The sequence below is a fragment of the Tursiops truncatus genome, chromosome 20 (genome assembly GCF_011762595.2).
Source record: "Tursiops truncatus isolate mTurTru1 chromosome 20, mTurTru1.mat.Y, whole genome shotgun sequence".
In the NCBI taxonomy this organism is placed as follows: Eukaryota; Metazoa; Chordata; class Mammalia; order Artiodactyla; family Delphinidae; genus Tursiops; species Tursiops truncatus.
This window is the reverse complement of record NC_047053.1, coordinates 57,430,934-57,446,404: the sequence shown is the minus strand read 5'-3', so window position 1 is coordinate 57,446,404 and position 15,471 is coordinate 57,430,934. Positions and strand designations below refer to the sequence as shown.

Sequence of the window (15,471 nt, the reverse complement as noted above, 5' to 3'; positions counted from 1 at the left end):
GAGACAGAGAGAGAGAGGGGGAGAGGGAGAGAGAGGCGAGCACCCCGCTTATTAGGAAACTTGGTCTCTAATCCCAGACCTGCTCTTCAGCGTCTGCTGTGTCACATCAGCAAGTCTCTGCGCCTCAGCTTAGTCGTTACAAAATGGCGCCACTAGATAAGTAATATATGTGAAGTCCCTTCAGCTCAAGGATGTTATGCTTCCATGCTTCTGGCATTTTGTGTGTAAGATGATGAGGACCCAGAATATCTGAACGATGGCAGTGGGAGTAGTGAGAATGGGACGGAAGAAGAAATTGTGAAGGGTCTGGGGAATGATAAGAGGTCGGTGATGAGTAAGAGGGAAGTGGAGAGGTTTTCCTTGAGCCGCTCCAAATTCCAGTGGCTACAAAAATATTTAAAATTTATTTCTAGGTTTTCGTTTTTACCCTGATTCAAACCAGGCAGTTTAAACATGCCTAAGGTTTAAAAATATTATTTCCTAAGGCTTTTTGACTTGCAAACAGGGCTTAGTTTTAATTTTAGAATTGTGAAGTAAAATGTTGTAGATGCTATTAGACTAATATTAGGTTAACTTGGATTCTTCTTCTCACCTTATTTGTTGCACAGTTGAGATATAAGAGTGAAAGAAATTTCTATGTAAATGTTTATGAAAATTTTGCTATCTTGAAGTAAGTGAATAAAAACCTTCAGGAAGCTAAGGAAATACTGCATTCAAGCAGATACACAGCTGAATTTATTTTGCCATCCAGATGACATGAATATATTAAACACATTTTCACTTGAATCAATGACAGTTTAAAGCATTTTGAAAAAGATAGAAATTTAAATGATTTATAAGGGAAATCTTTTATATAATTTAAAGCGTATTTTGTTTTAGTCACCCAAACTTTGGCAGCGATTTTAGTGTGTCCAGCAGCAGCATGTTGTAATGACGGCCCTTCATCTGTGCACTCAGTACACATAGTTGGGAGTACTTGCCTCTGTGCCACTCTTTTGCTCTGTGGATAAAAAGTTGAAATATCTTTCTCCTCAGGAAATAAGCAAGTAAACCACTATAACACATAATGTAATAAGTGACTTAGAGGAGAAATCTATGAGGCTCATGGGGAATAAAGAGGAGCTTCTTTCTGCCCCTGCAAGAGGAGGAGCCTGGTTGGCGAACGTTCCATAAAGAGGGCGCGACTCGGGCTGAGACTAAAGATGCGCAGTGTTGCAGCAGGGGAGGCTGGGGCGTGCCAGGTAGATCAGTGATCGCATTGGGCAGCGATGCAGGAGCGGACACGGGCTCAGGGATCTGCAGATGGGCTGGTACGTTTATGAGTTTAAACATATGGAAGTGGCAAAAGATGAGGCCAGAAAGCAGCCAGATCATGAGGAGCTGTTCTCACGCCAGAGGTTTTTGGCCGCCGTCTTGTAGGGGAGGGGAGCTGCGGGGTGATTCTCAGTCTGGGGGTGGCGCTATGGGATCTGCACTGTAGGAAGACCTCTTCACAGCGGCGGAGGAGCCACTGGAGGGGAATGGTACCGAGGCCAGCACACATTGTCGAGGGAGTGAGTAACGGGGGATTCAGCCAAGGCTGTGGTAGTGGAAATGAGAAGAAGAGAGGAAAGAGTAAGAGAGATTTTAGGGGAGAGAACGGATAAGACTTGGAGGGAAATGGAATGATCTGTTAACTGGTACACTATGTTTTTATTATCATCAGACTCTTAACGTGGCAGCTAGAATTGGTTTAACTATGTTTTCATCATTTTTGACAGTTCAGACCCTTGTACGTGAATGTCAAGTTATCAGAGAGACCAAAGATAACCAGATTGCAGAGTTAAAAAAGATATGTGAACAAAGTACAGAATCTCTGAATAATGATTGGGAAAAAAAGGTAAGCCACATAAAATAAAATAGTTATGGAAAAATATAAAGGGTTATACTTTAATGGAACAAATTGAATTATAAAAATAATGGGTGTTCACAAAATATACAGAAATGTTTGAAAAAATAAAAATAACTTAATATTCTAGACTAACTGGAAATAGCTGTTCGTGTTTTGGTATATTTTTTCTGGAATTTTAATGGTTTGTAAACTAGTTTTCATTTAGAAAAGTTACTTTTAAGAATTCTTGAATTTAATTAAAGTTCTGAATTTTTTGTCAGAGCCAATAGATTTTAAGCGAAATTAGCAGGGATGTAACAGCAGGTAGTTTTTGGAAGTTAAACTGTTTAAACTTTGGCCCTGGATCATTTCTTTTCTGAAATCTCAGGTAACACAATATTTGTAGCATAAATTTGTTTTTGATGTAAACAAGATCAGTAGTGGATGGCTTATTCTTGGAGGAGCATTTAATTCCGAAAAATATTTTCATAAAATTCATCAGTGCCAAGAGTAATGTAAAAAATGCTCATTATGAACGAGTCTTACATAGTCACGTGCAGTACTTTCATTAGGAGCCCTTAGCCATTAGTTGACATCACAGTACGTATGTAAGAGGAAAGAAGCACGTTACTTCTTTTGAGGAGCTCTGTGATAAAGGTCTGCAGTTAACTCCTCCTCCCGATTGATAGTCCCCGATTAATCTGGGTTCAGTCTGTTTTCCTGAGAGCTCTGATGCCTCCCCAGGCAGACACAGGACTTATCTGTCCTGGCTGTGGCAGCTTCAGTGCCAGCCTGGGAAGGGCCCGTGTTCAGAGGGGCAGACTTAGCTCTTTTCTAGTTGCATTTTCATTTGAGTGGTTTTATCTTTTCTATAAATTTGGCATATTCTTCTGCTTGCGTCAGGTCCATTGTGTTCATAGTAGCCCCTGACTCCCTTTCCCCTAGTTCCTTCTTCCCCAATTTAAGTTGTCTGGTGTTTGCAGAGAAGAGTCTCTGTCTCCTGCCATGCGCAAGGGTACGTTTTATGCTTTCAGCTGGACCAGCAGCTCTTTCTTACGGTTAACACGGTGATTAGTGGATGTGAAACACCGCAAATGTGGTGAAAGGTCTTTTTTGTGAAGTACAGTCGCATGTAAATCTGGGCAGAGGTGAATGCCTGGTGCAAGCAGGGTAGGTGCCAAAAATGAGTAAGCAGAGGATAGATGTATATTGTGATTTTGCGGTCATCCATTCAGAAAGTGTGAAGTATCTGTACCGCCCAGGTGAGGTGAGGTGAGGTGATACGTGTGTGTGTGTGTGTGTGTGTGTGTGTGTGTGTGTACTCCCTCGTAGAATTCTCCATCCTACGTTTCTCACTTTAAGGCCCAGGTATCCAACTACCTCGTTAAGATCTCTCCTTTTTAGCTTTTTTAGAGTTATCCTGTGATTGACGCAGCAATGCCTTTCCTACCTACATACCCAAGAGAAATGAAAACGTGTCTGCACAAAAAGTTATACATGAATGTTCATAGCAGTATTATTCATATGAAAACCAAAAAGTAGAAATCAACTGCTGAGTGGATAAATAAAATGTAGTATATTAATACAATGGAATATTGCTGGGCAGTGGAAAGGTATGCAGGACTGGTACACGCTACAACATGGGTGAACCTTGAAAACATCATGCTAAGTGAAAAAGCCAATTATAAAAGACCAATTCTATGACGCTGTGTTAAATGTTCAGAATAGGCAAATCTGTAGAGGCGGAGAGATGAGGGACATGATAGCTAACGAGCACAGGTGTTCTTCTGGGGTGATAAAATGGATTTTGGTGATGGTTGCGTAAGTCTGTGAATATACAAAAAGCCCTTGAACTGTCTGACTTGAATTGGTGCTCTGTATGCTATGTGAATAAAGCTGCTAACGTTAATAAAGCTGTGGGGAGAAAATGGATCTCTCCTTGATCTAAATTCCATCATTCTCCCCAAACTCCATCTTCTTCCTTTGCTGCTGAAGCAGCCTCCTCCCGAGGTTCCCCTTCTCCCTGTTCCCGATGGTGGTGGCATCTGCTCGGCTGCCGCACACTCTTCTTCTGCCTCACCTCTCACACCTCATCACTCGCACTTCTGTTCTATTTGTTGTGATTTACTCACATTGTCCCTCCCCTAGGTCTGGCGACCGTGTCTCTGGACCCTCGGCACCTCCGCAGTGCGTGCCCCATGATACAGCCGTGTTGACGGTCTTTCTGAAACACAGATCTGGTGTTCCTCGTCACCGTGAATCACACCAGTGGTTCCCAGTGGCCCTTGGGGCTACGAGGCTCTTTGTGATTGAGACGCTGGTCACCAGTGAAGCCTCTCTTCCTTTGCCGCAATCCGGCTCCCCTTCTTACTTTTCTACTGGCTGCACAAGACTGTGCCAGTTACCCGGCTCTGCCATGCTGTTTGTAATCTATGGGCCTTTTTAAAAATTGAGTTACGACTCACGTGCCATAAAATCTACCCTCTTAGAGTGTACAGTTCAGTGGTTTTCAGTCTGTTCATGAGGTCCTGCCACCATCACCACTGTATGGTTTTCAGGGCATTCCTGTCAGCCCAGAAGATACCTGGTACCCGCTGTCACTCTCTTCCCATGTTCCCTTCCTCTGCCCTCTGCAACCACTCGTCCACTTTCTGTCTCCACACTTTGACCTATAAAATCATGCAATACGTGGCATTTTGTTACTGGCTTCTTTCACTTATCATAATGTTTTTAAGTTTCCTCCATGTTGTAGCATGAGTCAGTAGTTCAGTCCGTATTATGGTCAAATAATATTCCATTGTGTTGAGGCACCTCGTGTCACCAGTTGGTGGACATTTGGTTCCACTTTTTGGATAATAATGCTTTTATGAAAATCTGTGCACAGGTTGTTGTGTGGCCTGTGTTTTCATTTGTCTTGGCTCCTGAAGAGGGAGAAGCACTGCCTGCATTTTCCTTTCCTCGCCCCTCATAGCACTTCTGACGCCACATGTGTGGGCTTTGCACACATCAGGCAGTTCCCTTTGACGCCAGTTGGATGTCCTATAATTCAGTTAAATTTGACACTATTTACCTAGAATCAGTATCACATCCCACAAGTTAAGGTCTCAGTCCCACAAGAGTGCGCCCACTTCAACGTCAGTCTAAAGTCCCAGGTTGTCGCCTGTACGTCTGACGAAGCGGCTATAAATAGGAGTTCTCACCACTTCCTCCCTGGATTCCATGATTTGCTGGAATGGCTCACAGAACGTAGGGAAGCACTCACTGACATTCTACCATTTAACCATTTTATTGTAAGGAATATAATAAGAGATGCAGGCGAGCAGCCAGATGAAGAGATGCACAGGGCCAGGTATGTGGGAAGGAGCGCAGAGCTTCCCCGCGCCCTCCTGGCACACTGCTCTCCCGGCCCCAGCTGTCCACCCGCCTGGAGGCTCCAAACGCTGTACTTTTGGGATTTTTATGGAGGCTTTATCATGTGGGGATGATTGACTAAAATGTAATCTTCAGCCCCTGTCCCCTCCCTGGAGGATGGGGGTGTGCTGCAAGTTCCCGGCTCTGATCATGGATGGCCTGTTCTTTCGGGTGACCAGCCCCCATCCTGAAGCTGCCCAAGAGCCCACCCAGAGTCGCCTCCTTGGAACCAAAGACAGTCCTGTCACCCAGGAAATCCCAAGGGATATAGGACCTCAGAGCCAGGAATTGGGGGCAGAGACCAAAATATATATATATATATATATAATATATATATTTCTATTTCTGTTATATCACAGGTATATAATTAAGACTGGAATTTCTGGGTTATGTGCTAATTCTGTGTTTAACATTTCAAGGAATTCCCATACTGTTTTCCAGAGTGGCTACACCATTAACCTGTTGGCTTTTACGATACTTTTTCTTCTGTTTGGACAGATTCCTGGGTCCTCTAGGCCTCCTGTGGTGTGAGGCAAGTACGTGGTCAGATGTCCAGGCTATAGACCAATCTGTAGGATACTGAGAGGGCCTTTGCATCCCCTCAACCCGTTGCCAAGCCCTGGCTAAAATACCTCCTTGTGGGTTTATAGATCCCCTTATTGTCAGGGCCACGATGGCATCCTGTGGCTTAGCAAGGTTTGTACTTTAGAACGTGCCTAATAATATTTGCTGCTTAAGCAGTTTATGCCTCAGGGGAGTGTTTGCCCTCTGAAGGCTCCTGGACTCCAGTTCATTGCTAGGCTTGGGGAAGCTCTCGGGGACGCATTTGCTTGATATGTGGTAGATGCTAATAAAATGTGTTGGATGGATACAGTCAAAATTCGCTCTGCAGTCAGTTGGCTAAGTCCGTGGATGTGAGACCTGCGGGTGCGGAGGGCCGACCGTATTCTTTGGACGACACCGTTTACGTTGGGGCCTGAGCACCGCGGATGGTCCGGAGCGTACGCCTGGTGGCTGCCCAGGGCCGACGGAGTGCGCGATTAGTCCCCAGTCAGACCTCTAGGCCAAGTGTGCCTGTCCCCTCCTCAAACGGCTGGGCAAGTTCCAGCACGCTTGTGCCGTGGCTGCGCTCTCACCCTGTGGGCTCCGCTCTAAACCCCCGGGTGAGCTATAAAGGGCTCAGGCTGACTGCAGACGCGCCCCAGGGGCAGCAGGCACCGGCCTCAGAAAGCGACGGTGGTGCCCCTGAGAAGGCGCTGCACTCACGGGCCCCTGCATACGGCAGGGGTTTGACGTTCAGGCGGTGTGTGGCGTGGGACGTGTGGGGGACCACACACGTGAAGAAACCGCCGCAGCCTTCCAAGTGACTCCCTACACCCTTCATCAGTGTTGCTGTGCACGCCAGTCAGCAGCTGCGGGGCAGTGCTGAGATGCAGGCGTTGTGGGCTCGGCTGCATTCACGTGCCAGACAAGTGACTGACTTCTGAATACCAGCCATGACACTGGCTTAAAACGTATACCTTGGCAAGGAAATGTACCATATCAATGATTTCCGAGACCACTTACAAATAGTCAAAATTGCATTTGTTAAATTTGTGAAACCCCAGGATCTTCCGTACGGCTATTACTGAGCCATCCTTGCTCTTCCTGTTCAGCCAGAAACTAGAAGGAAAGTTCCTGGGACCCTTCCCACTAACAGGCGTAGTTATGGCCTGTCTTCTCCTCTCGTTTCCACCATCTCTCAGGGTTTTCCCTGTCCCTCCAGTATCTTCCTAGTCAAATAAGGTCTCTGTGCATGTGTCATACCCTTGTCTGTCCTGCCTACTCAGGAATGGGAAGTAAAATGTATCTTTTAGACTATTTTGGGCTCCTGCCCCCCACCCAACCTTGAATGAGTCAGGGATTGGATACAGGGGAGAGGAATTAGATTCTGAATTCCCCTCCCATGAAAGTAAGTGAACAAACGCCCACAAGTCTGGGAGCACAGGTGTTCAACTCCCTTTGGAACCTGTCCTTTGAACTTTGGTTTCCTTACCTCAGTTACATCGATAGTTTAGAGCTTCATCCGTTTAAACATGTGTACATAATCTTCATAAAAAAAGACCAGTATGCATGAGGACATAGAGTTCTCCCTAGAGAACTCTCGTTGATTTATAAATACCATCTTTGTGTCCACTTTTGTAAAGGTTATGGGATGGATAAAAATAGTTTCTCATTGGGGGTTAGGGTGAAGGATAAAGCATTTTTAACATTACTCTTGTGCAAAATTTCATGCAACTAAGATGAAAATACAGACAGTGACATAATATTCCTAAACAATAACAATATTATAAATATTTCTGTTTTCTGATTTCAGGCTAATACTAGTGTTGTTTAGCTGACGCATTGTATTATCTGTCTGATTTATTTACTGTTTGTACCTGAGGTGGATAATTCCCTTAATTATTTGTCTATCCATTAAAATTTTCAATTCAGGAAAGTAAACAAAAAATTGGTTCTTAATCATGCTCTTTACGTGGTATCTTTACTTTGAATGTTTATTTATGAGTTTTATATCTTTTGTTGTTCAGGTCACCATATAAATAAATAGAGAAGTATAGGAAAACATTTTTTTCTGAATTGCAAAATAGTCTATTCTATAATAGTAGTGCAAGAGTCAGTTTTTGATTTCACCGTGTAGCTCCACAATGCTGTAGCAGAAATGGAGAAGGAAAAGTTTGAACTTCAGAAGCAGCACACTGAAAATATCCAAGAGCTGCTTGAGGACACAAACGTGCGTCTGAACAAAATGGAGGGTGAATACGTGGCACAAACACAGTCCACAGTGAGTCCTTTTTTTTTTTTTGTCTTGTCTTGCTGTGTTTATAAACTGTCCTGTTCATCTCCATGTCCCCATGCTTCCAGGATGTGTGCAGTGCCTAAATAAGTATGTTACAGAATTAACAGGAAACATCGCACCTCCCGCTCGACACGGGCCTGCGCGTGGCAGGGGACGGCCTCTTGGGGGCGCCGTGGGGCCTCACCCTGGATTGCTTGAGGCCACTGTTTGTTTTAAACCCACAGAAGCCCTAACAAATCTTTCTTCTTGTTTTCTTCGCTGACTTTCAACCTAGAGATAATTTCTTTTCTTGCTTTATTTCTGTTTAATTGTTTGTTTCAGTCTTTTTAACTGAAGACTTGATTGTTTCTCTGAAAACGTCTCATGCTAGTGTGAAGACAGTCAAATTGGAGATAGGAGTAGTGTGAGCGATCGAGGACAGGTTTTCTTAGTAGATTTGTCTTGACCGAGGAGCCAGACACGGATACCACATGGGTAAGCCCCAGAGTCCCCTTCCGAAAAGGATGCAGAAGGAGGGCACTGTAGTGCACAGCAGGAGACAGTAACTTTCTCCAAGGGAAGACGGGGAACCCCTGAGAGCCCCCTCAGTGAGCACTGCTTGCAGAGGGTAGGTCTGAGGGTGTGAATGTTGTCAGCCTTCAGAAGCTCAGCTGACTTCCTGAGATACAGAAGCCTGGGCAGGTGGGCTGAGGGGCAGGTGGGCTCAGGGGCCCCTGGGCCAGGGCTCCTCACGTCTGGGGCAAGTGCACCTTGTCAGTCTTGTTTCTGATATATGATACGACTTCGTGGTGTATGGAGCCCTGCGTCCTTCCCTGACCACTCAGCTCACCCGGGCCAGCCTGGCTTGGTCCAAAGTGCTTCCTTGAATTTAAAGCTGTGGAATTTGAGCAAGAGTCCATTACCCGGGCTTGTCTTGGAGACCCTAGGCCAGCTGCAGGGCCTGTGGCAGAGGGCTAAAGAAATGGGGTACAGGATCCACAGTGATCTGGGGCCTGGGCTTGGAGACCCTAGGCCAGCTGAAGGGCCTGTGGCAGAGGGCTAAAGAAATGGGGTGCAGGATCCACAGTGATCTGGGGCCTGGGCTTGGAGACCCTAGGCCAGCTGAAGGGCCTGTGGCAGAGGGCTAAAGAAATGGGGTGCAGGATCCACAGTGATCTGGGGCCTGGGCTTTAGGTCTCGGGCTCAAATCCCAGATCCTTAAAGCCGTGAGTGCCATGCGAGCTCTTCAGGTGTTTAGTTTCCTCATCTGTCAGATAGGGTAACAGTAGTAGCGAAGTGTAATACATGTCGTTGAAAATATTAAATAAATCCATGTACATAAGTTATTTAATAAGAGCTCAATAGATAATTGTTAATGTCTTTGAAAACGTAACATACAAGAAAAGTAATCAAGAGAGCCATATACATGAGAAAGTACTCAATTCAAGAAGTTAATCAATGTTTGCTCAAAGATGGCAGGTTGAACTTGGTGTTGGCCTCCATTCCCTCCCACAAAAATGGTAGTAAAGGGATAAAGGAAAAAGCATAGCCAGAAGGACAAAGAGAGTGTGAGGGCAATAAAATTCTGGAGTTGGAAAGGCAATGGATGAACTGACACTGACCCAGCCGGTTCAAGAAAGCAGGACCCTGCGTCGGCATTGGGGAATCTAAGAAGCAAGCTGAGTTACACGTGGACCTTCCAGGGGCTCAGGACCTGTTGTACTGCTCACCTCTGGAAGACGGGGTGCAGGTGCTGCTTCAGCACATGGAGAGCTGGGTGGTTTCAGATGCAGCTAGATGTGAGATTGGGGTGAGGAATACAAGCCGGCTTATTATACCATTCCTCCTACTTTTGTACGTTTGAAATGGCCCATAGCAAAACTTTTTTTAATGAAAAAATTAACAGCAAAAACCAGCCAGCTCTTTACATCCTCTCCCCCACATCGTGAAGCGTGGGCCTGCTTCTCACCCACCTCAGCGGAAGATAGGAGGTTACCCTCCGGAGGGAACGGCAGCCTCTGGATTAGGACACGGGGGCACAGCTGGGATTTCTTAGCGCAGCATCTCTCTGTGTGCAGAGAGCATGTCCTTGGGGGGGCCCATGAGGGGCCAGGTTGTAACCCTCTCCCCACTTTCCACCGCAGAGAAAGCATCAAAAAATCAGGTCGCTTGTTACGAGGGGAAAAATGCTAAGCTGTCCTCAGATTTCTTCACCTCAGCGTTCCATGCCAGAAGACAGTGGAGCAACACTAAGAGATAAACTGAGAAAAAGCGTGGCCTAAGGCGGTTTTCAAGGGAAGGACTCAAGCAGTTTCAAACATCAGCAAATACCTTTGATTTTTATCTGTGTTAAATGTCACTCCAGTGTCTCTAGGTGTGAGTATTGGGGGCATTATTTGAGCCCTTCAAATTTATGTTTTTCATTTTCCTTTAATTCCGATAAATTTATATACATTATTTCTTCAAAAAAGTCTATCCTTCCTACTCCTTGGGTCTTATTTTATGTTTTCTGTCTCCTTGTATTTTCTTCCTATCCTCTGCTCCTAGGATAGTTTCCCATTCTGATCTTATTCTTACCAATTAATTTTTTAGTAGATTTCCTTCTGTATTTATTTTATTTCTAATTGTATTTATTACACCTTTTATTTAAATTATTATTGTTGTTTTCATATCCAGTATTTTAATTTGGTTTTTCTTTCTCCCCTCCTCCTCCTTTATCTTCTTTAGGAATTTCCTGTTTTTCACATTGTTAATATATTCTTTATCTTCTTAAATATGCTTATTAGGCTTATTTGAAATTCTTGGTCCATCTGTTTAATTATTTGCCTTCAGAATATTATATATTACATATTACTACATTATATATAGTTGCTATATATTTTATTATTTATATATACATGTATTGCTGGCTTTCTTTCATAGTTGTCTGAAGGTGTCTAATTATTTTGTACTGTGAGCTCATGTCCTTTGGGTTTATCCATTATTCTAAGGTGTATTGGGGAAAAGCTGGAAGACCAGATCCCTGTGGGGATCAATTATACTTTAAATAGTGAGGAGGAGGTGACCCTCAGGGCAGAGAGCCCCAGAAAGCATGGGACCACTGCTGAACTCTCCTTGGCAACTTCCCATTTGTAACACACAAACCTCTTTAACCCCAAGGAAAATGCAACTTGGGAGGGAGGGCATCTCCCTAGGTTGTAGTATATCAGCCCCCAAGCTTTGGAGAGAGAGATGATCTTTTGATGAAAGAAGGTCTTATTTTTAACTTATTCAAATTTATCAATCTTTTATAATTAGTGCTTTTTAAGTCTTTTTTTATATAAATTTATTTATTTTATTTATTTATTTTTGGCCGCGTTGGGTCTTCGTTGCTGCGTGTGGGCTTCCTCTAGTTGCGGTGAGCGGAGGCCACTCTTTGTTGTGGTGTGCGGGCTTCTCATTGCGGTGGCTTCTCCTGTTGCAGAGCATAGGCTCTAGGCATGCGGGCTTCAGTAGTTGTGGTGCGCAGACTCAGTAGTTGTGGCTCGCAGGCTCTAGAGCATAGGCTCAGTAGTTGTGGTGCACAGGCTTAGTTGCTCCGCGGCATGTGGGATCTTCCCGGACCAGGGCTCGAACCCGTGTCCCCTGCATTGGCAGGCAGATTCTTAACCCCTGCACCACCAGGGAAGCCCTTTATGTCTTGTTAAACAAGTCTTTCTCTAGTACAAGTGCAGAAAGGTTCACCTATATATTCTGCTAAAAGCTTTAAAGTTTTGTTTTTAACAGTGAGTTCTTAGTCCATGTGGAGTTATTTTTTGTGCCTGGTATGAGATAAGGATCTAATTTTATTATTTTCTACCTGGATGACCTTCTTCCCCACATGCCCTCCTCCCCCAATTCCTACTTTTGGCTAATTCCTCCTTTACTCATTGATCTGCCATGCTGTCAGCTGTCAGACTTCCATATATATGAGGGTCTTTCTTCTAGTTGGTTGGCTAATTTGTCTACCTCTGCTAGTATCATACAGTCTTCATTATTACAGCTTCATGGTTACTCTTGATGTCTGTTAGAGAAGTCTTCCTTTCTTCCTTGTCCATCAGAAGGGGCTTGATTATGCTGAGTCCTTTTCTTTTACATATACATTTAGAATCAGCTTTCCGAGTTGATAAAGAAAATAAAACCCAGGGGTCTCTTGAACTCCTTTTGTAATGTTTCTTCCTGAGTCTTTTATATTTTTGTCACATAAAATTTTTATACTTTTGTTGTATAAAAGACTCAGGAATAAATGTATATGTCATAACTTTTAACTCTTAACATGTATGTAATAAATATTTTATTATAGTTTATTGTACCTTGACTAGAACTTGCAGAAAATGTTAAATAATGGTGATGATAGTGGATTTAAAAATAAATTTTTTTCTTTTGGAAAAAAATATACATATACTCTCATTATTGAAAATTTAGAAAAGTGATATAGTCAAAAAGAAAAAAAAAGAATGTCTACATAATAAAATTACTCTCATTGGAAGTGTGTGACAGTGCCCATTCTTCTACGTTGTGGGCCCAACAATGGGTGTTTTAATTAAAAACAAACAGACAGACAAACCAAAACTTTGCCAATTTGATAGGCATCTTAGTTTCCTAGACTGCTGTAAGAAATGACCACACACTTGGTATCTCAGAACAAGAGAAATTTATTGTCTCACAGTTCGGGAGGCTATAAGTCTGCACTCATGGTGTCCACAGGGCCCTGCCCTCCCTGAAATCTCCAGAGGAAGATCTTTCCTTGCCTCTTCCTATCTGGTTATCTTTTTTTTTGTTTTTGTTTTTGTTTTTGTTTTTTTGATGATAGCCTTCCTAATGGGTACAAAGTGGTATCTCATAGTGGTTGGTTTTGATTTGCATTTCCCTTATGATTAGTAATGCTTAGCATCTTTTCATGTGCTTATTGGCCATTGTATATTAACTTTTGAGAAATGTCTATTCAAGTTCTTTGCTCTTTTTATGATTGTGTTGTTTGGTTTTTCCTTGTTATTGAGTTATAGGAGTTCTTTTTATATTCTGGGTGTCAATCCCTTATCAGATATATGATTTTTTAAAATTGCCTATTTAAAGACCGTCCAAATACAGTCACATTTTGAGGTGCTAAGGAGTTAGGACTTCAATGTATGAATTTGAAGGAAGACAATTCAGCCCATAACTATTGTATAAGTGAACAACAAATGTAGCATGCTGTATAAAAGTGAAAAAGCCTAAGTAGTTTTTGGCTCATGAGGTTAAATTTACCAGGCACCTAACATGACCAGGCATTGCAGTGGACCCTGGGGACAAAGTAGTAAACAAGAAGTCCCTTCCACAGTGTTCATGTTTCCATGGGGCCACAGCCAGTGAACAGCTGCAGGTGTCCAGTAGTGGTAAGTGGTGTGATGAAAAAGGAGCCACTGTAAGACGTGCATTTAAATGGGGTGCTGTCAGCACTCCCTCTTTCAAGAGCACTAACTGCTGAACAATCATCGACAGGAAGACACTGGAACTCACCAAAAAAGATACCCCGCATCCAAAGACAAAGGAGAAGCTGCAGTGAGACGGTAGGAGGGGCGCAATCACAATCAAATCAAATCCCATAACTGCTGGGTGGGTGAGTCACAAATTGGAGAACATTTATACCACAGAAGTCCACCCACTGGAGTGAAGGTTCTGAGCCCCACGTCAGGCTTCCCAACCTGGGGGTCTGGCAACGGGAGGAGGAATTCCTAGAGAATCAGACTTTGAAGACTAGTGGGATTTGATTTCAGGACTTCAACAGGACTGGGGGAAACAGAGACTCCACTCTTGGAGGGCACACACAAAGTAGTGTGCGCATCGGGACCCAGGGGAAGGAGCAGTGACCCCACAGGAGACTGAACCAGACATACCTGCTAGTGTTGGAGGGTCTCCTGCAGAGGCAGGGGGTGGCTGTGTCTCACCATGAGGACAGGGACACTGGCAGCAGAAGTTCTGGGAAGTACTCCTTGGCATGAGCCCTCCCAGAGTCCGCCATTAGCCCCACCAAAGAGCCGAGTAGGCTCCAGTGTTGGGTCGCCTCAGGCCAAACAACCAACAGGGAGGGAACCCAGCCCCACCCATCAGCAGACAAGTGGATTAAAGTTTTACTGAGCTCTGCCCACCAGAGCAACAGCCAGCTTTACCCACCACCAGTCCCTCCCATCAGGAACCTTGCACAAGCCTCTTAGACAGCCTCATGCACCAGAGGGCAGACAGCAGAAGCAAGAAGAACTACAGTGCTGCAGCCTGTGGAGCAAAAACCACATTCACAGAAAGACAGATAAAATGAAAAGGCAGAGGACTATGTACCAGAAGAAGGAACAAGATAAAACCCCAGAAAAACAACTAAATGAAGTGGAGATAGGCAACCTTCCAGAAAAAGAATTCAGAATAATGATAGTGAAGATGATCCGGGACCTCAGAAAAAGAATGCAGGCAAAGATTGAGAAGATGCAAGAAACGTTTAATAAAGGCCTAGAAGAATTAAAGAACAAACAGCTAGAAGAATTAAAGAACAAACAAACAGAGATGAACGATACAATAACTGAAATGAAAAATATACTAGAAGGAATCAATAGCAGAATAACTGAGGCAGAAGAATGGATGAGTGACCTGGAAGACAGAATGGTAGAATTCACTGCCATTGAACAGAATAAGCAAAAAGAATAAAAAGAAATGAAGACAACCTAAGAGACCTTTGGGACAATATTAAACGCAACAACATTTGCATTATAGGGGTCCCAGGAGAAGAGAGAGTCCAGGAAACACAGAGAGCCCCAGGCAGGATAAACCCAAGGAGAAACATGCTGAGACACTTAGTAATCAAGCTGACAAAAATTAAAGACAAAGAAAAATTATTGAAAGCAACAGGGAAAAATGGCAACATACAAGGGAACTCCCATAACGTTAATAGCTGATTTCTCAGCAGAAACTCTACAAGCTGGAAGGGAGTGACACAGTATATTTAAAGTGATGAAAGGGAAGAACCTACAACCAAGATTACTCTACCCTGCAAGGATCTCATTCAGATTTGACGGAGAAATCAAAAGCTTTACAGACAAGCAAAAGATAAGAGAATTCACCACCAAATCAGCTCTACAACAAATGCTAAAGGAACTTCCCTAAGTGGGAAACACAAGAGAAGAAAAAGACGTACAAAAACAATTAAGAAAATGGTAATAGGAACATACATATCGATAATTACCTTAAACATGAATGGATTAAATGCTCCAACCAAAAGACACAGGATCGCTGAATGGATACAAAAACAAGACCCATATATATGCTGTCTACAAGAGATCCACTTCAGACCTAGAGACACATAGAGACTGAAAGTGAGGGGATGGAA

At 43.6% G+C, this 15,471-nt stretch overlaps 1 protein-coding gene across 28 annotated transcripts in view; it reads left to right on the top strand.

The window, feature by feature from the left end:
* The window catches only part of CEP112 (centrosomal protein 112), a 416,875-nt gene that overhangs the window by 69,603 nt on the left and 331,801 nt on the right, over positions 1-15,471 (top strand). For all 28 annotated transcript variants that reach the window (XM_019938648.3, XM_073796991.1, XM_073796992.1 and 25 more), the window contains 2 exons: positions 1,761-1,879; positions 7,962-8,105. In XM_019938648.3, the coding sequence (XP_019794207.2) occupies positions 1,761-1,879; positions 7,962-8,105 (263 nt within the window). The remainder of the gene's footprint in view (positions 1-1,760; positions 1,880-7,961; positions 8,106-15,471) is intronic.